This window comes from Bombina bombina, chromosome 3, assembly GCF_027579735.1.
Source record: "Bombina bombina isolate aBomBom1 chromosome 3, aBomBom1.pri, whole genome shotgun sequence".
In the NCBI taxonomy this organism is placed as follows: domain Eukaryota; kingdom Metazoa; phylum Chordata; class Amphibia; order Anura; family Bombinatoridae; genus Bombina; species Bombina bombina.
In genome coordinates, this window is record NC_069501.1 from 307,561,917 (window position 1) to 307,583,632 (window position 21,716).

Here is a 21,716-nt window from a genome sequence, read left to right on the forward strand (position 1 = left end):
GGAACAGCCTGTCAGTGCTCAGACCAGATGCCACACACTGAATCAAATTGGTCTGAATGGCTGTCATCCCAGAAGGAAGCCTCTTCTAAAGATGATGCACAAGAATCCCCGCAAACAGTTTGCTGAAGACAAGCAGACTAAGGACATGGATTACTGGAACCATGTCCTGTTGTCCAATGAGTCCAAGATAAACTTATTTGGTTCAGATGGTGTCAAGCATGTGTGGCGGCAATCAGGTGAGGAGTACAAAGACAAGTGTTTCTTGCCTACAGTCAAGCATGGTGGTGAGAGTGTCATTGTCTGGGCCTGCATGAGTGCTGCCAGCACTGGGGAGCTACAGTTCATTGAGGGATCCATGAATGCCAACATATACTGTGACATATTGAAGCAGAGCATGATCCCCTCTCTTCAGAGACTGGGATGCAGGGCAGTATTCCAACATGTTAACGACCCCAAACACACCTCCAAGACGACCACAGCCTTGCTAAAGAAGCTGAGGGTAAAGGTGATGGACTGGCCAAGCATGTCTCCAGACCTAAACCCTATTGAGCATCTGTGGGGCATCCTCAAACGGAAGGTGGGGGAGCGCAAGGTCTCTAACATCCACCAGCTCTGCAATGTCGTCATGGAGGAGTAGAAGAGGACTCCAGTGGCAACTTGTGAAACTCTGGTAAACTCCATGCCCAAGAGGGTTAAGAAAGTGCTGGAAATAATGGTGGCCACACAAAATATTGACACTTTGGGCCCAGTTTGGACATTTCCACTTAGGGGTGTACTCACTTTTGTTGCCAACGGTTTAGACATTAATGGCTGTGTGTTGAGTTATTTTGAAGGGATAGCAAATTTGCACTGTTATACAGGCTCTAGACTCACTACTTTACATTGTAGCAAAGTGTAATTTCTTCAGTGTTGTCACTTAAAAAGATATAATAAAATATTTACAAAACTGTGAGGGGTGTACTCACTTTTGTGAGATACTGTATCTGTGTGTGTATATATATATATATATATATATATATATACACACACCACAAACCTGCACAACGGAGCGCACAAAAAGAGTCTTGTTTCTCAAGTAATCTTCTAGGCTCAATAGAGAGTGGGCAGGGTAACAATTCCCAAAACAGGCAATGGCTGCTTTCTTCAGCGTGTCTGCATACACGCCAAAAAATAATGAGAAATCCAAAATGAGAAAAAGCGCACAAAAAGAGTCTTGTTTCTCAAGTAATCTTCTAGGCTCAATAGAGAGTGGGCAGGGTAACAATTCCCAAAACAGGCAATGGCTGCTTTCTTCAGCGTGTCTGCATACACGCCAAAAAATAATGAGAAATCCAAAATGAGAAAAAGCGCTCTGAGCCCATCAGTAAAAAAGTATAAAACTGTTTATTAAATCCAAGTATAAAAACACTAAATCGGTCAATATCAAAAGAAATGGTAGATGAACAGATGCAAAGGGCAGACGCGTTTCGTGCACATGCACACTTAGTCACTGCTTACCTTTGCACCTGTTTATGTCACTTTTTAAGAAAAAAAATCTTAAAGGGATATTACACATCTTGAATTATAACTACCTGAACTTTTATATTTATGCAGACAAGAGCAAAATACATTTATCTGAGTAGTTGAAACATTATACCCAATACTATACTTTCAAACTTGCTATATTTATACATGAGTATTATACTTTATATATAATATTAGAATATGCTTCAATTTGTGTAAGATATGCTACATACTCATGTTAAACAATAGATATATAACATTAATATATACTTCAATTTGAGTTAAATATGCAACATACTCATGTAAACAGTAGATATATAATGCCTAAAGAGTTTAAGTTAGAGTTTTAAGGCTGTGACACACTGCAAGCAGAGCGACGCGCAGCGTGTAGATGCAGCTGTGCGCGCTCAGTGTGTCTTGCATTTTCATCTCTGAGCACTCTGCTGCGTCAGGTCGCGTAGCTAAGCGCTCAGAGATGAAATATTTGAACTTCAGAAGCGATGCGATGCAGTGTGTCACGGGCTTTATGCGTACAGTTAAGAAAATCCAAATGAGCCTATAAATATGAGTACCTGTGAAGCTAGTATTCTACATCTCTTGTGATTCACAAATTGTGTTCAGATACAGCTCATTAGCAGGGGGGACAGTAAGTGAGCATAACCCAATACTGACAGGAAGTCAAAGGGTCAATTCAAATTTAAATCCATAATTTAAAACCCAGAGTTTGAAGTTAAGTGTGCAGTGTCCACATTATTTAAATTAAAGTTTTTGACATTGAATATTGCTAAGCCTCCCTTTTTCATGGTTATTTGATTTAATTAGGTACAGACTCCATATATGTTATGTCTGTTCAGTCAGAGGATGCAGTATCTATTTTTATTTTTCTCTGTGTCTCCATTTATTTAAAGACTGCTGTTAACTTATAATTCACAAATCAATTGAAAGCTGTTGCATTGTGTTTTTAATATGTGCTGCTTTTATAAAAGTTTATATTAATAAAAAGGAGATAATGAGTCATTATCTCCTTTTTCTCTCTCTCTGCTAATATATTGACAGAACACAGGTGGCGCTGCAGCACAGCTTTTCCTTTGACCCATGTACTGCAATGGAGAGAAGCGTTCCTGTACCTGCCTCTCCATAGCATTACATGGGGGGGAAATATTTAGTTTTTTTTAATTAAGCTTTGGCCACATATGGCAGGGTAGGCACTGCCTCCCCTGCCTCCTATGAGTGCACGTCCCTGATATATATACACATATATATTAGAATAGATTTGATTTTGTGTATGTAATACTTTTTATTATATTTTATCTTATTTGCTGTTCTATATTTACATTGTTGTACATTGACTGTGTTCTCTAGCTTTTGGTTCTCTGCGCCACCCTGCTCCTGCTATTTGGGTTTTGGCGGCTGGATTTATCTTGCTAGATTATTGTATATGAGGTGCTGGTTAAATAATATATACATTGTGGCATAATATTATCTTGATAATAAGCGCCTAGGAGTGATCCAGTGGATTTTTTCTACTGGCTCATTTTTCTTTTGTACATATATATTAGAGCTGCTAAAATCATATTGGCTGTTCCAATCAGCCTATAATTAATCAATCTCTCTCTCACTCAATCTCTCACTCTCTCTCTCACACTCAATCTCTCTCTCTCACTCAATCTCACTCTCACTCACTCAATCTCTCTCTCTCACTCAATCTCTCTCTCTCACTCAATCTCTCTCATATTGGACTAACATAATATTTCAAGACAAATTTCTCTCATCCCACCAACCAACACACAAATATGATGCAACTATTGCCCAGCTTATAGAATTTATACTCACACACAACTATTTCAATTTTAACAACAATTACTACCTACAAATGACAGGGACAGCGATGGGCACGGAAATGTCACCCCAATACGCTAATCTTTTCATGGCTGACCTAGAATACAGATTCTTATGTACTCAGCCCCACAAACCTTATACATATTATCGTTACATCGATTATATTTTCAGAATATGGACAGAAGGAGAAGAAAGCCTTTTAGATTTCCACAAATCATTTAATTAATTTCACCCGTCAATAAACCTTAAAACGGACTTTTCAAATAATAGTGTGAATTTCTTGGACTGCACAATAACTGTCACCAATGGCATCCTTCATTCATCAATATACAGAAAACCAACAGACAGGTACAGCTACCTCCACAATTCCAGCTTCCATCCCAATCACATCAAACAAGGTATCATCTACAGCCAAGCTATCAGATATCACCGCATTTGCTCTGACACAAAAGACAGAGATCAGCACCTGAGTACACTCAGTGGAGGCTCCTCTATAGGAGCACTTGAGCAAGTGAACCCCCTGGAAAAACCCCTGGGAACCCCTGACCCCTGATAGGAAAAAAAAAAACATAATTTATGTAAGAACTTACCTGATAAATTCATTTCTTTCATATTAGCAAGAGTCCATGAGCTAGTGACGTATGGGATATACATTCCTACCAGGAGGGGCAAAGTTTCCCAAACCTCAAAATGCCTATAAATACACCCCTCACCACACCCACAAATCAGTTTAACGAATAGCCAAGAAGTGGGGTGATAAAAAAAGTGCGAAAGCATATAAAATAAGGAATTGGAATAGTTGTGCTTTATACAAAAAAATCATAACCACCAAAAAGGGTGGGCCTCATGGACTCTTGCTAATATGAAAGAAATGAATTTATCAGGTAAGTTCTTACATAAATTATGTTTTCTTTCATGTAATTAGCAAGAGTCCATGAGCTAGTGACGTATGGGATAATGACTACCCAAGATGTGGATCTTTCCACGCAAGAGTCACTAGAGAGGGAGGGATAAAATAAAGACAGCCAATTCCTGCTGAAAATAATCCACACCCCAAAATAAAGTTTAATGAAAACATAAGCAGAAGATTCAAACTGAAACCGCCTGCCTGAAGTACTTTTCTACCAAAAACTGCTTCAGAAGAAGAAAACACATCAAAATGGTAGAATTTAGTAAAAGTATGCAAAGAGGACCAAGTTGCTGCTTTGCAAATCTGATCAACCGAAGCCTCATTCCTAAACGCCCAGGAAGTAGAAACTGACCTAGTAGAATGAGCTGTAATCCTTTGAGGCGGAGTTTTACCCGACTCGACATAAGCATGGTGAATTAAGGATTTCAACCAAGATGCCAAAGAAATGGAAGAAGCTTTCTGACCTTTTCTAGAACCGGAAAAGATGACAAATAGACTAGAAGTCTTTCGGAAAGACTTAGTAGCCTCAACATAATATTTCAAAGCTCTAACAACATCCAAAGAATGCAACGATTTCTCCTTAGAATTCTTAGGATTAGGACATAATGAAGGAACCACAATTTCTCTACTAATGTTGTTGGAATTCACAACCTTAGGTAACAATTCAAAAGAAGTTCGCAACACCGCCTTATCCTGATGAAAAATCAGAAAAGGAGACTCACAAGAAAGAGCAGATAATTCAGAGACTCTTCTGGCAGAAGAGATGGCCAAAAGGAACAAAACTTTCCAAGAAAGTAATTTAATGTCCAATGAATGCATGGGTTCAAAAGGAGGAGCTTGAAGAGCCCTAAGAACCAAATTCAAACTCCAAGGAGGAGAAATAGACTTAATGACAGGTTTTATACGAACCAAAGCTTGTACAAAACAATGAATATCAGGAAGATTAGCAATCTTTCTGTGAAAAAGAACAGAAAGAGCAGAGATTTGTCCTTTCAAGGAACTTGCGGACAAACCTTTATCTAAACCATCCTGAAGAAACTGTAAAATTCTCGGAATTCTAAAAGAATGCCAGGAAAAATGATGAGAAAGACACCAAGAAATATAAGTCTTCCAGACTCTATAATATATCTCTCTAGATACAGATTTACGAGCCTGTAACATAGTATTAATCACAGAGTCAGAGAAACCTCTTTGACCAAGAATCAAGCGTTCAATCTCCATACCTTTAAATTTAAGGATTTGAGATCCTGATGGAAGAAAGGACCTTGCGACAGAAGGTCTGGTCTTAACGGAAGAGTCCACGGCTGGCAAGAGGCCATCCGGACAAGATCCGCATACCAAAACCTGTGAGGCCATGCTGGAGCTACCAGCAGAACAAACTAGCATTCCTTCAGAATCTTGGAGATTACTCTTGGAAGAAGAACTAGAGGCGGAAAGATATAGGCAGGATGATACTTCCAAGGAAGTGATAATGCATCCACTGCCTCCGCCTGAGGATCCCGGGATCTGGACAGATACCTGGGAAGTTTCTTGTTTAGATGAGAAGCCATCAGATCTATTTCTGGGAGTTCCCACATTTGAACAATCTGAAGAAATAGCTCTGGGTGAAGAGACCATTCGCCCGGATGCAACGTTTGGCGACTGAGATAATCCGCTTCCCAATTGTCTATTCCTGGGATATGAACCGCAGAGATTAGACAGGAGCTGGATTCCGCCCAAACCAGAATTCGAGATACTTCTTTCATAGCCAGAGGACTGTGAGTCCCTCCTTGATGATTGATGTATGCCACAGTTGTGACATTGTCTGTCTGAAAACAAATAAACGACTCTCTCTTCAGAAGAGGCCAAGACTGAAGAGCTCTGAAAATTGCACGGAGTTCCAAAATATTGATCGGTAATCTCACCTCCTGAGATTCCCAAACCCCTTGTGCCATCAGAGACCCCCACACAGCTCCCCAACCTGTAAGACTTGCATCTGTTGAGATTATAGTCCAGGTCGGAAGAACAAAAGAAGCCCCCTGAATTAAACGATGGTGATCTGTCCACCACGTTAGAGAATGTCGGACAATCGGTTTTAAAGATATTAATTGAGATATCTTTGTGTAATCCCTGCACCATTGGTTCAGCATACAGAGCTGAAGAGGTCGCATGTGAAAACGAGCAAAGGGGATCGCGTCCGATGCAGCAGTCATAAGACCTAGAATTTCCATGCATAAGGCTACCGAAGGGAATGATTGTGACTGAAGGTTTCGACAAGCTGAAATCAATTTTAGACGTCTCTTGTCTGTCAAAGATAGAGTCATGGACACTGAATCTATCTGGAAACCTAAAAAGGTTACCCTTGTCTGAGGAATCAATGAACTTTTTAGTAAATTGATCCTCCAACCATGATCTTGAAGAAACAACACAAGTCGATTCGTATGAGATTCTGCTAAATGTGAAGACTGAGCAAGTACCAAGATATCGTCCAAATAAGGAAATACCACAATACCCTGTTCTCTGATTACAGACAGAAGGGCACCGAGAACCTTTGTAAAAATTCTTGGAGCTGTAGCTAGGCCAAACGGCAGAGCCACAAACTGGTAATGCTTGTCCAGGAAAGAGAATCTCAGGAACTGATAGTGAGCTGGATGAATCGGAAAATGCAGATATGCATCCTGTAAATCTATTGTAGACATATAATGCCCTTGCTGAACAAAAGGCAAGATAGTCCTCACAGTTACCATTTTGAATGTTGGTATCCTTACATAACGATTCAATATTTTTAGATCCAGAACTGGTCTGAAGGAATTCTCCTTCTTGGGTACAATGAAGAGATTCGAATAAAACCCCAGCCCCTGTTCCAAAACTGGAACTGGCATAATTACTCCAGCTAACTCTAGATCTGAAACATATTTCAGAAATGCTTGAGCTTTCACTGGGTTTACTGGGACACGGGAAAGAAAAAATCTCTTTGCAGGAGGTCTTATCTTGAAACCAATTCTGTACCCTTCTGAAACAATGTTCTGAATCCAAAGATTGTGAACAGAATTGATCCAAATTTCTTTGAAAAAACGTAATCTGCCCCCTACCAGCTGAGCTGGAATGAGGGCTGCACCTTCATGTGGACTTAGAAGCTGGCTTTGCTTTTCTAGAAGGCTTGGATTTATTCCAGACTGGAGATGGTTTCCAAACTGAAACTGCTCCTGAGGATGAAGGATCAGGCTTTTGTTCTTTGTTGAAACGAAAGGAACGAAAACGATTATTAGCCCTGTTTTTACCTTTTGATTTTTTATCCTGTGGTAAAAAAGTTCCTTTCCCACCAGTAACAGTTGAGATAATAGAATCCAACTGAGAACCAAATAATTTATTACCCTGGAAAGAAAGGGAAAGTAGGGTCGATTTAGAAGACATATCAGCATTCCAAGTTTTAAGCCATAAAGCTCTTCTAGCTAAAATAGCTAGAGACATAAACCTGACATCAACTCTGATAATATCAAAAATGGCATCACAGATAAAATTATTAGCATGTTGAAGAAGAATAATAATATTATGAGAATCATGATCTGTTACTTGTTGCGCTAAAGTTTCCAACCAAAAAGTTGAAGCTGCAGCAACATCAGCCAATGATATAGCAGGACTAAGAAGATTACCTGAACACAGATAAGCTTTTCTTAGAAAGGATTCAATTTTCCTATCTAAAGGATCCTTAAAGGAAGTACCATCTGCCGTAGGAATAGTAGTACGTTTAGCAAGGGTAGAAATAGCCCCATCAACTTTAGGGTTTTTGTCCCAAAACTCTAATCTGTCGGACGGTACAGGATATAATTGCTTAAAACGTTTAGAAGGAGTAAATGAATTACCCAAATTATTCCATTCTCTGGAAATTACTTCAGAAATAGGAACAGGAAACACTTCTGGAATAACCACAGGAGATCTAAAGACCTTGTCTAAATGTTTAGATTTAGTATCAAGAGGACCAGAATCCTCAATTTCTAATGCAACTAGGGCTTCTTTAAGTAAAGAATGGATAAATTCCATTTTAAATAAATATGACGATTTATCAGCATCAACCTCTGAGACGAATCCTCTGTATCAGAAGAATCATTAGAATCAGAATGATGATGTTCATTTAAAAATTCATCTGTATAAAGAGAAGTTTTAAAAGACTTTTTATGTTTACCAGAAGGAGGAATAACAGACATAGCCTTCTTAATGGATTCAGAAACAAAATCTCTTATGTTATCAGGAACACTCTGAACATTAGATGTTGATGGAACTGCAACAGGTAATGGTACTTTACTAAAGGAAATATTTTCTGCATTAACAAGTTTGTCATGACATTTAATACAAACAACAGCTGGAGGAACAACTACCAAAAGTTTACAGCAGATACACTTAGCTTTGGTAGTTCCAGCACCAGGCAGCGATTTTCCAGTAGTATCTTCTGACTCAGTTGCAACGTGGGACATCTTGCAATATGTAATAGAAAAAACAACATATAAAGCAAAATTGATCAAATTCCTTAAATGACAGTTTCAGGAATGGGAAAAAATGCCAGTGAACAAGCTTCTAGCAACCAGAAGCAACAAATAATGAGACTTAAATAAAGTGGAGACAAAATTGATGCCCACATTATTTGGCGCCTAAATGCTATTAGCGCCAAAAATGACGACACTTCCGAAACGCCGACATTTTTGGCGCGAAAAAAGTAAAAAATGACGCAACTTCCGGCGACACGTATGACGCCGGAAATAGAAAAAAAAATTTTGCGCCAAGAAAGTCCGCGCCAAGAATGACGCAATAAAATGAAGCATTTTCAGCCCCCGCGAGCCTAACAGCCCACAGGAAAAAAGTCAAATTTTAAGGTAAGATAAAAATGATATATTCAAATGCATTATACCAAATATGAAACTGACTGTCTGAAATAAGGAAATGTTGAACATCCTGAGTCAAGGCAAATAAATGTTTGAATACATATATTTAGAACTTTATAAAAAAGTGCCGAACCATAGCTTTAGAGTGTCACAGAAAATAAGACTTACTTACCCCAGGACACTCATCTACATGTTGTAGAAAGCCAAACCAGTACTGAAACGAAAATCAGCAGAGGTAATGGTATATATATAAGAGTATATCGTCGATCTGAAAAGGGAGGTAAGAGATGAATCTCTACGACCAATAACAGAGAACCCATGAAATAGACCCCGTAGAAGGAGATCATTGAATTCAAACAGGCAATACTCTCCTCACATCCCTCTGACATTCACTGCACGCTGAGAGGAAAACCGGGCTCCAACCTGCTGCGGAGCGCATATCAACGTAGAATCTAGCACAAACTTACTTCACCACCTCCATAGGAGGCAAAGTTTGTAAAACTGATTTGTGGGTGTGGTGAGGGGTGTATTTATAGGCATTTTGAGGTTTGGGAAACTTTGCCCCTCCTGGTAGGAATGTATATCCCATACGTCACTAGCTCATGGACTCTTGCTAATTACATGAAAGAAAGTGAGAAATAAAAAAAAAACAATATACATTTTTTAACTTTTTTTGCTGATAAAAATAAAAAAAATCTCCCAGGCTTCACTGCATATTTTACTAAAAACATTAAAATTTCAGTTTTTAATTATTAAGGCTGAAAGTGGAAAGCGCTGTTTGCCTATACTTCTATCTATCGCACATGCTGTGCAGTGCGATAGATAGAAGTATAGGCAAAATCCCTTTCCACTTTAAAACTGCATTGACTGCAGTGCCACCTACAGGCCAGCCCATAGCCTTCTTAATCGCACAACTCTTAGTGTGCGGGAGCCAGCTGTCACGTGACACTCGCACACTAAGAGCTGTGTGTCACAGACAGGTGCTGTCTCTATATTATATTTTGAGTCTTGAGAGCCGCGCTTGCCTTTAATACTACAGTCCCATGATGATGCTGTGTGTGAATTCCTGAAAACAGAAAAATATTTCTGATACCATTTTGTCACATTCAGGGCTATACACACTTGCCTATTTCTTTAATTTTGAATCTAGTAATATTATTAAGTAACAGATTAGGTACTAATGCAGGCATGCAGTTTTGCCCTAAGTTACTTAGGGCAAAACTGCATGCCTGCATTACTCGGTCTCAGGTTGTGCGCATGCGCACCGTCTTGGAGCGGACTTTCCAGTGTGCGCATGCGCACATTTCCAGCTTGGAGTCTGCCCTAAAGGCATCGCGTCATTATCCTGACCTGACGTTCCCAGCGCAGACAGAGAACGTCACGATACCGACTTTCCTAGGCTGTCATTATACATAGGGACTGGGAAGACTGACAGCGGAGAGCTGAGAGAACCCCTTGAAAGTTGAATTAAGTGCGAGAGGCTAAGGTGAGCTTGGTGCTTATTTTACCTGTTGCTCACGGTTCATTTTTTGGTTCCCGGTGTTGTGTCTCGGGAGAGGCCTCCATAGTTACAGCTAAACACCTCTGTGTTCCGAAGTCGGGATCTGCTAAATGATTTGTGTTGGTTAAGGTTTTGTTATGGTTGTCTTGTCCACCTGTAGAGTGGCGGAAGTCTTATCTCACTAGGAAAAGCAACAGGCAGCTCTGGAACTTAGATACAGAAGTAGCAGATCTCCCCACATTCATAAAATCACTTGTTGTGCAGTTATTTCCTAATCATTTCAGGGTTTTGTGTTATACGTGAAGGTGATTAATATGCTCTATATGAGGTTACTTGATGTGCTATAAGGAATATATGCAATCCCATTCATTTAGCCAGAGATCAGTGGGGATCGCCATCATCTGACAATGTATTTTATTTAATTATTTAGTTCGTTTAAAATTAGGGATTGCCCTGTTGCGAAAAGTACCACTCCCCTGCCATGTCTGTAAGGCTGAACACAAACACACACAGTCATGAGTGCAGAAAAAAACTTGACAAGTTTAGTAAATACTTTGTGCATTAAAACAGTGAAGTTGGTTATGCTTTTACTGATTTTGTATATACTGTATATTATATTAATTTCCACTGACTGAAAGCATGTATAGATATATAAATGTATGTACACACATATATATATATATATATATATATATATACACATACATACATACACACACACTAAAATGGGCGGAGCCATCTGAGGGGCGGGGCTAGTGCTCCCCCATCCTCAAAAGTCACCAGCCGCCACTGAGTACACTGTCAGAGTCATTTAGGCAAAAGGGCTACAAGGAAAGGACAATATCTAAAAAAAATCAAATCTGCTCTAAAAACACCACTGAAAAGGCTCCTCCAATACAAAGAAAAGGAAAATAAAACAAGAACCCCTCTAGTAGTCACTTACAGCCCTACTCTGGAAGGAGTACGCAAAATTATTAAAGAGCTAAAACCACTAATTTCAGAGGACCCCACACTCAAAAAAATATTTCCTGAACCCCCCATACTAGCATTCAAACAACCGCCTAACCTGAGACAGAGATTGGTCCGCAGCAAATTAACCACAGAACAGAAGCTTACACAGAATGGCACTGCACGTTGCAACAAATCACTCTGCAAACTGTGTCAACATATATGTGACAACAACACAGCCAGACACAATAACACATCATATAATATTAAAGGATCCTATTCATGCCCATCTGCTAATGTGGTGTACATGATACAGTATACAGCGTGTGACAGAGGTTGCTACATTGGAGAAACTGGCCTAAAGCTGCATCTCAGAATGAATCTACACAGACACTCGATCAAAAACCACAAGGAAAATGAATATTGTACCCCTGTTGGTCATCACTTCACCCAGACTGGTCACTCCATCCTTAACCTCAGGATTAAAGTTCTTAAAGGGAATTTCAAAGACTCTCATGAACGAAAGACGTTTGAGATGAAAATGATCACACATTTCAACACCAGAAATGAAGGACTTAATGTAGACTCTGGCTTTCTCACGCACTATGAAAACTTTCTATAATCTCTCATCTTATTGTCCTATATTGGTTTCTTTTTCCTTTGGTTTTTCCTTTTATCCTGCCTATTTACTCTCTGTTTATTTACTCTTTCTGGCTATTCTCAGCTATTTTCTCCTTCAGACACATTCTCTGCTTTTATAACCCCCTCTCACCCCCCTCCCTCCCTTCTATTTGTTGTATGTGATGTGTATCTATATCAGATTGATCAGTATTGCTTTAGACCTGAGGAAGAGAGGAAAACTCTCGAAAGCTTGTCTTTGAAATATTATGTTAGTCCAATAAAAAATGTATCACTGCATACTGCAATACTTTGTTATTTGAGCATTATATATATATATATATATATATATATATATATATATATATATATATATATATATATATATATATATATATATATATATATATAGATACATACACACACACACACACACACACACACACACAAAAAGGGACATAAAAGTGCAAGAAGAAAATGCTCTAATGTGTTAAAACGTTTCATTATTGAACTGTTACTTGCATATAATTATGAGTTTAACACAAAAGGCAGCTCAAGAGCAGCAATGCTATTCTGGTACCTAGCTGAACACATATGTGACCTAGGTATGATTTACAACAAATAATTCCAAAAGAACAAAGTAAATATAATAATAGAAGTATTTTCAAATCACATGATCTGTCTGAACCATAAAAATTGAATTCTGCAGTTAGTTAGGGTCATGATCATAACACAAGTGTGACCGCATTACCTACAGCCTCTGTTTATATATATTTATAAGTACACAATATCCTAGTAACTTCTATACACAAATTTAGCTCAAATCCTAACAATGCTCACTCTCCCCAAGTGGCAATTATTTACTGCAAAGATATCTCCAATAGGATTGGTGTTAAAAAAAACTATTTGTATAATGGAGAATACATACTAAGTATAATGCATTTAACCCCTTAACGACAGAGGACGTGCAGGGTACGTCCTCAAAAAAAAGGCAGTTAACGCCTGAGGACGTACCCTGCACGTCCTCGGTGTGGAAAGCAGCTGGAAGCGATCCTGCTCGCTTCCAGCTGCTTTCCGGTTATTGCAGTGATGCCTCGATATGGAGGCATCCTGCAATAACCTTTGTAAGCCATCCGGTGCAGAGAGAGCCACTCTGTGGCCCCCTCTGCACCGGAGATCGGTGGCTCACTGCGTTGGTGGGTGGGAGCCGGACCGGGAGGCGGGTGGCGGCCATCGATGGCCCTGGTGATGTGGAGGGGGGCGGGATCGTGGGCGGGGATGGCCGGGGGCGCGCGCATGGGCGCACGCGCGTGCACGGGAGGGAGCGGGTGGGAACCGCTACACTACAGAAAATGCTACAATAAAATTTAAAACAAAAAAACGATCAGCAAGGTGGTGGGGGTTTGTCTGTGTGGGGGGGGAAGCTACACTACAGAAAAAACAAAAAACAAACCAAAAATAGCACTTTTTTTTTGCAAACTGGGTACTGGCAGACAGCTGCCAGTACCCAAGATGGCCCCCAATAAGGCAGAGGGGAGGGTTAGAGAGCGGTTTTGGGGGGATCAGGGAGGTTGGGGGCTAAGGGCAGATCCTACACAGTAGCATATGTAAATATGCTAAAAAAAATGTATTTTTTTTTTTTAAAACCCTTTTATTTTAGTACTGGCAGACTTTCTGCCAGTACTTAAGATGGCGGGGACAATTGTGGGGTGGGGGAGGGGAGGGAGCTGTTTGCGAGGGATCAGGGGGTGGGATGTGTCAGGTGGGAGGCTGATCTCTACACTAAAGCTAAAATTAACCCTGCATGCTCCCTACAAACTCCCTAATTAACCCCTTCACTGCTAGCCATAATACACGTGTGAGGCGCAGTGGCATTTAGCGGCATTCTAATTACCAAAAACGAACGCCAAAGCCATATATGGCTGCTATTTCTGAACAAAGGGGATCCCAGAGAAGTATTTACAACCATTTGTGCCATAATTGCACAAGTTGTTTGTAAATAATTTCAGTGAGAAAACGAAAGTTTGTGAAAAAATTTATGAAAAAGTGAACAATTTTTTGTATTTGATCACATTTGGCGGTGAAATGGTAGTATGAAATATACCAAAATTGGCCTAGATCAATACTTTGGGATGTCTACTAAAAAAAAATATATACATGTCAAGGGATATTCAGGGATTCCGGACAGATATCAGTGTTCTAATGTAACTAGCGCTAATTTTGGAAAAAAGTGGTTTGGAAATAGCAAAGTGCTACTTGTATTTATGGCCCTATAACTTGCAAAAAAAGCAAAGAACATGTAAACATTGGGTATTTCTAAACTCAGGACAAAATATAGAAACTATTTAGCATGGTTGTTTTTTGGTGGTTGTAGATATGTAACAGATTTTGGGGGTCAAAGTTAGAAAAAGTGTGTTTTTTTAAATTTTTCCTCATATTTTATAATTTTTTTTATAGTAAATTATAAGATATGATGAAAATAATGGTATCTTTAGAAAGTCCATTTAGTGGCGAGAAAAACGGTAAATAATATGTGTGGGTACAGTAAATGAGTAAGAAGAAAATTACAACTAAACACAAACACCGCAAAAATGTAAAAATAGCCTTGGTCCCAAACGGACAGAAAATGGAAAAGTGCTGTGGTCATTAAGGGGTTAATACATTATATACAATATTTATTCCTAAAACATATAAACACAATAATTTATATATACATCCACTAAAAACAAATTATTTAAATATATATATGGTCCTATAAAACTCCAATCAATACCATATAGTAGATCATTTCTGTATAAAACAATGTTCACTTAAAATAGAAGTGTATGTGAAGGAATAGTCTTTTCTTTTAAATAGTATTGATCCTAAAATGTCCTGATCGTAAAATCCTTTTCTATGAGACTAGACAAAGTCACTTCCTTAGTGAATTGTGGAGCGTTATTTACGCTATTTTACAAATTTATACCAGCCCTCGGATCAGACCTACAGAATATATATAGCTCTCTAGTCATGTGCCTAAGTCAGGTCTCAGTCATATATACCACTGCAGAGTCAGCTGAAATACTGGACTGTTCAGTTCAATATTAGACACTTGGCAGCCCCAGTTTCCCCCATTTAAACACAAGTATTTGCTGTTATCGTTGGTAGATAGACATAGTCCATGTTATCCTGCATGTTTGGTCACTGGAAATGTGTGCTCAGCTAGGACTATAATAAAACCCCAGCCTACTTACTTCCTCCTCGCGGAGCCTCGTCTTCCTTTTCTCTTCTACAGCAGCTCTTCTCTGCTCTTCTCTCATTCTCTGCTCCTCCAGCTTCTTCCATCGTTCTTCAATCTGTTTTTCATATTGCAGCTTTGCCCGTCTCTCTTTTTCTAGTATTTGTTGGTCTCTGTCAGCTGATAAAGGGATTGTATAAAAGCTGAGTGTGTTCTATGGTATATAGCACTATCATACATACATGTTAACGAAAACCTGTCTCTGCAATATTTCCTACTTGCTGGTGGAAAGCTGCTAGTGATAACATATTTAGCTTGCTATGAGAAAAATAAATTAAATGCATCATAATTAAATAAATACAGTACAAGTGTTTGGGGCTGTGGGCAAACTTATTATACACAGGAAAGGTATAAACTCTCTTACACTATACAAATACCAGCAAACATCAAATTTTGAAAAGCACTCTGAAGGCAATTCAGGGGAGTATAGATAAAATAAAATGCGTATGCTGCGCTAAAAAAGCTTGGTATACAATGTGTGCAAAAAAATGGAACTAATTCATAAAAATAACAATATTTACACAGAAATAACAATATTTAATGTAACTTCATAAAAATAATGCAATATAATTGATGCTATGTAACCATCGGTGGTACAGTAAGATGATTAACCAGATGGTGCCAAACAGCAAGCTCAAAAAAGTCTTTGTGAAAGAAACGTCTTAGGCAGTCAGCTTAGAGACAGTACATAAGAAAGTACAAACACTGAATCTTCGGTCTAACACGCTGCTACGTTACCAGACTTAGATCAGCAGTACAGTCCCATTCATTCGGCTACGACCATCTCCTGTGATCGCTTCTAAGGTCTAACAATCAACCTTCTGGGCCGGGTCTAGGATCTACCTTTTAGGTGTCTGGTCGTCCTGCTGTTGGTCTCCTGTGATATCTACCAGCTTAGTTTGGCGTGTAGCGGTTATTCTTCCTTCCGTATGGAATGATCACATGGTCAGTTTAAACCAATCAGATTGAGGTTCTCACGCTGTCAGCCACAGGGTTGCAGATTTTTGAAAATTTCTCACAGAGTGCTCTGTTTTTTGGAAAGACTTTCAGATAAAGACTAGAATGTTCATCTACACGTTTCAGCCTTCACACAGGCTTTTATCAAGATGATTTTTGGTTTCCTGTTCAGTCTTTTAAAGCCCTTTCAATTTCCTGTTAGCCAATCAAGCTGCATCGATTCCTTGGCACATCAAATTCATACAAATTGTCTGATCTAGAACATATATAACTAATATTATATATAAGCATATGGATGTATATTAGGAATTTATTACTAGACACAAAAGAAATCAAAATATATCTTATAATAAGATGTTTATACATAAAGTATAACAAAACTTTTAAACTTTTACTGTTAAGGAGGCAAAATGTTATTCTAAAACTAATGTGAAAACATATGTAAAAGAAGCTTTAACATCCTACTCCCTAATCATGAAAAATGTATCAATACATTTTATCAAAACAACAGATATAAATTCCTTAAAAAGATTCTTTTATTAAAAAAACCCTTAAAATTCCCTAAAAAAAATTTACATTTTTTTTTTTAAATTACCAAAAATTTCCCTACAAAATTCCTAAAAAATATTTAAATAAGATTATTGTTTATACTTTTGTCCCAAGTGGTTATACAAATACATTAATTAACAAAAGGATTAAGATCTAATTCTACATTTAGTCCCTCAGGTATAATAGATCCAAAATTATAAATTAATTCTGCTTCACTGTATAATATCAATTATTCAAAATCCCACCCTCTACTATCTCTTTTGACTCTTTTGATACCCCAACAGCGGAGATCTTTTGCACTCCCACCATGACATTCCTTAGATTTAGATACTGAATGTCCTTCAAAGCCATTCTTAATATTATTTATATGATCCCTTAATCTATCCCTCCGTTTCCTTTGAGTTCCTTTGAGTTTGACCCAAATATTGTTTATTACAAGAGCACTGAAGAATGTAAATTACACCCTTATCACTGCATCTAATTACATCTTTAATTTTATGGGTGTATTCCCCACTGGTAGAATTAATACTATTGAGTTTTGTGCTGTATTTACAAGATATACAGCTATAGCATGGGAAGTATCCTGTTATTTTCTTTCCTGATAAATCTGTGTCAATCATATTTATCCTTTTATTAAACTCGCTTGGTGCTATGCTATTTTTTATATTTTTAGCTTTAGTAAAAAATAATTCAGGATGTTTCGTGACATGGTTTCTCAAGATATGGTCTTTTTGTATCAGGTGTCAATGTCTATTTATAATTGTTTTTGATATGACCATGTTGAGCATTAAATCTTGTTATAAATGGAATGTTTAGTTTCTCTTCTTGGTTAATAATTTTCTTATCTTTTTTTTATTAATAATTTTTCTCTATCCTTAATTCTTGCTTCTTCTAGTGCTTTATCTACTCTATTCTCATCATACCCTTTTCCTAAAAATCTATTCTTCAGGATTGATGACTGTTTCAAAATCTTCTATATTACTACAATTTTTCTTAATCCTAGTAAACTGGCTTTTCGGTATGTTTTCTACCCATTTCGACAAGTGGCAGCTTTCAATATGAACATAATTATTAGCGTCAACCTTCTTAAAGAAGGTTTTGGTTTGAATTTCTTGTTCAATGATGCTTATCTCTAGATAAAAAAATTGATATTTTTACTACTTATCTCAGTCGTAAATTTCAAGCCTAGATTATTAGAATTTAAATCTTCTAAAAACAAATTTAAAAGCTTCTTTTACATATGTTTTCACATAATTTTTAGAATAGCATTTTGCCTCCTTAACAGTAAAAGTTTAAAAGTTTTGTTATACTTTATGTATAAACATCTTATTATAAGATATATTTTGATTTCTTTTGTGTCTAGTAATAATTTCCTAGTATACATCCATATGCTTATATATAATATTAGTTATATATGTTCTAGATCGGACAATTTGTATGAATTTGATGTGCCAAGGAATCGATGCAGCTTGATTGGCTAACAGGAAATTGAAAGGTTTTTTTAAAGACTGAACAGGAAACCAAAAATCATCTTGATAAAGGCCTGTGTGAAGGCTGAAACGTGTAGATGAACATTCTAGTCTTTATCTGAAAGACTTTCAAAAAAACAGAGCACTCTGTGAGAAATTTTCAAAAATCGGCAACCGTGTGGCTGACAGCGTGAGAACCTCAATCTGATTGGTTTAAACTGACCATGTGATCATTCCATACGGAAGGAAGAATAACCGCTACATGCCAAACTAAGCTGGTGGATATCGCAGGAGACCCACAGCAGGATGACCGGACACCTAAAAGGTAGATCCTAGACCCGGCCCAGAAGGTTGATTGTTAGACCGTTGGAGGCGATTCACAGTAGATGGTTGTAGCCAAATGAATGGGACTGTACTGCTGATCTAACTCTTGTAATGTAGCAGCGTGTTAGACCGAAGATTCAGTGTTTGTACTTTCTTATGTACTGTCTCTAAGCCGACTGCCCTCATTCATTACCTGTAGCCACTCAAACGTGTATATTGAACTAAGATGTTTCTTTCACAAATACTTTTTTGAGTTTGCTGTTTGGCACCATCTGGTTAATCATCTTACTGGACAGTCCAACTATCTATATTGCTTTTTATATTGTTTTTTAAAGAGTGTACCACTGGTGGTTACTTAGCATCAATTATATTGCATTATTTTTATGAAGTTACATTAAATATTGTTATTTCTGTGTAAATATTTTTGTTGCTGGACTAGATATAATGTAAAAAATGACATATTGGATTAATACAGCAGATCTGGTCTCTTCAAGCAATTTAACACTGCACATTCATCCTATTAAAAATCAATGCTTCACATCAATTGGAGGATAGAGTCCCTCTGCAACCTATCCATCTACTGTGGTTTCATACACAAAGAAAATAAATTAATTATATAAGTGCACTAGCTACACAGAAGACTAATATTAATATTTTCATAAAAAAGGGAAACAACTCGTGCATATCTAAAACTAAGACAGCAATATCAGTTGTGTACTTCCTACTAAAGCTCATTGGGTATTAGGTATTTTTTTATTAATGCTCATTGGTTTGTATAATAAGCATTTGTACCTATCAGCCAATAAACATAAGCAGGAAGTATTTGACAGCCAATGAAAATTAGCAGGAAGTACACAACTGACTGTATTAGTTTCGGTTTCAATTTATCAGCTTTCACTTTTCAAGCAAACAAAAATAAACTAGCATGAATTGTAGGCTCTATCTGAATCATGATAGAAACATTTTGGGTTTCATGTCCCCTTTAACAGTGAAATGTGAACTATGACCAAGTGCTTCCTTTTCAAATTAACAAAATGAAACATCAGTTTGAACATCAGACAAAATAATTGTATTATGTATAATAAAAATGTAATTGTTTTTTATAAAAAACTTACCAAGTATTTTTTCTCTTTCTTCCCTCCTTTCCTTTGCCAGTCTTTGTCTTTCATCAGTCTTGAAAAAAACATCCATTGCTAGAAACAAATAAGAAAATAGGTGCATATATAAATAGCAAGGCTTAGCTTCGCTACACAATACTTAGATAAAAAGCATGTATTTATTTAGCAACTGAAAAATAATTAATTTCCGACGTATTTTCTTCAATCATGCTATATGTGTAGAGCTTCAATTACAGAGCGCTAAGTAACATTATTTACACATATATAACTGGAGTTTCATCTCCTTTTTATGTTTGTGTGTGCCTAAACTATAATTAAGTGGACTATAATTAAGTTATGGATGGGGAAATCTAGATAATGTTACACATAATATAGCTCCCGGATTGTAGGAGTTGAGCTCATAGTTGAGTTTGGTATGTATGGGGATCATGAATGGACTAGTCCTTAAGCCGTGTACACAGGCCATTTTTTGCAGTACAGCGGTCCCACCCCTTGCTCTCTCTCACTATCCCCCTCTCTTTTGTGCTCTCTTTCTCTGCCCCCTCTCTTTTATGCTCTCGCTCTCTCTCCCCCCTCTCTTTTGTGCTCTCGCTCTCTCTACCCCCTCTCTTTTGTGCTCTCGCTCTCTCTACCCCCTCTCTTTTGTGCTCTCGCTCTCTCTACCCCCTCTCTTTTTTGCTCTTGCTCTCTCTACCCCCTCTCTTTTGTGCTCCTTCTGCCCTCCTCTCTTTTGTGCTCCTTCTGTCCCCTCTCTTTTGCTCTCTTTCTGCCCCCCTCTCTTTTGCGCTGTTTCTGCCCCCTCTCTTTTGCGCTCTCTCCCCCTCTTTTGCGCCCTCTACCCCCTCTTCCTCCTCTTTTGCGCTCTCTCCCCCATCTTTTGCACACTCTCTCTACAGACCACACCCCCGCCACACCCGGTCACATCCCTCACGCCTTGCTCAGCCCACTCTGTCTGGCCCTGCCCACTCCCTCCGGATAGCTGATAAGGATGGTTAGTTTGTGTGTGTTTGTCCTTGCGCTGTCTCTACTGTGCATGACAGCTTCGGATAAACACACTTGGCCTTTTATATTATAGGATGTTTTCACCTAAACTCTATAGTTTTGTTCCCATCCACTTAATACTGTGTAATCATCTTCAGGCACCCTGCACATAGCAATATTAGTTATACAAGAGACAAATGTGTGCAGGCACCAATCAGCAACTAGCTCCAACTAATGAAGGATAAGTGCGTGTTTATGTTCAAGAAGGGATACTTAGAAAATGAAGCACATTTGAAAATAAAAGTAATTTAAAATTGTCTTAAAAGGGACAGTCAACACCAGAATGTTTGTTGTTTAAAAAGAAAGATAATCCCTTTATTACCCATTCCCCAGTTTTGCAAAACCAACACAGTTATAATAATACACGTTTTACCTCTGTAATTACCTTGTATCTAAGCTTCTGCTGACTGCCCCCTTATTTCAGTTCTTTTGACAGACTTGCATTTTAGCTAATCAGTGCTCACTCCTTGCTCACTTCAAGTGCATGAGCTCAATGTTATCTATATGAAACACATGAACTAATACCCTCTAGTGGTCAAAATGCATTCAGATTAGAGGCAGTCTTCAAGGTCTAAGAAATTAGCATATGAACCTCCAAGTTTTAGTTTTTAACTAAGAATACCAAGAGAACAAAGCAAAATTGGTGATAAAAGTAAATTGGGAAGTTGTTTAAAATTACATGTCCTATTTAAATCATGAAAGTTTAATTTTGATGTCCCTATCCCTTTAAATAAAAAATGATAAACGGGACATTGTTTTAAACTCAGTATTTTTTTTGGAACAACATCTCCCAGGGTTAAAGGGAC

General features: G+C 38.0%; 1 protein-coding gene across 4 annotated transcripts in view; it reads right to left on the reverse strand.

Moving 5' to 3' along the window:
- MAP7D2 (MAP7 domain containing 2) overlaps positions 1-21,716 on the reverse strand; it is a 492,885-nt gene that overhangs the window by 252,240 nt on the left and 218,929 nt on the right. For all 4 annotated transcript variants that reach the window (XM_053706406.1, XM_053706403.1, XM_053706404.1 and 1 more), the window contains 2 exons: positions 19,867-19,944; positions 15,409-15,572 (listed from right to left, as the gene is read on the reverse strand). In XM_053706406.1, coding sequence (XP_053562381.1) covers positions 15,409-15,572; positions 19,867-19,944 — 242 coding nt within the window. The remainder of the gene's footprint in view (positions 1-15,408; positions 15,573-19,866; positions 19,945-21,716) is intronic.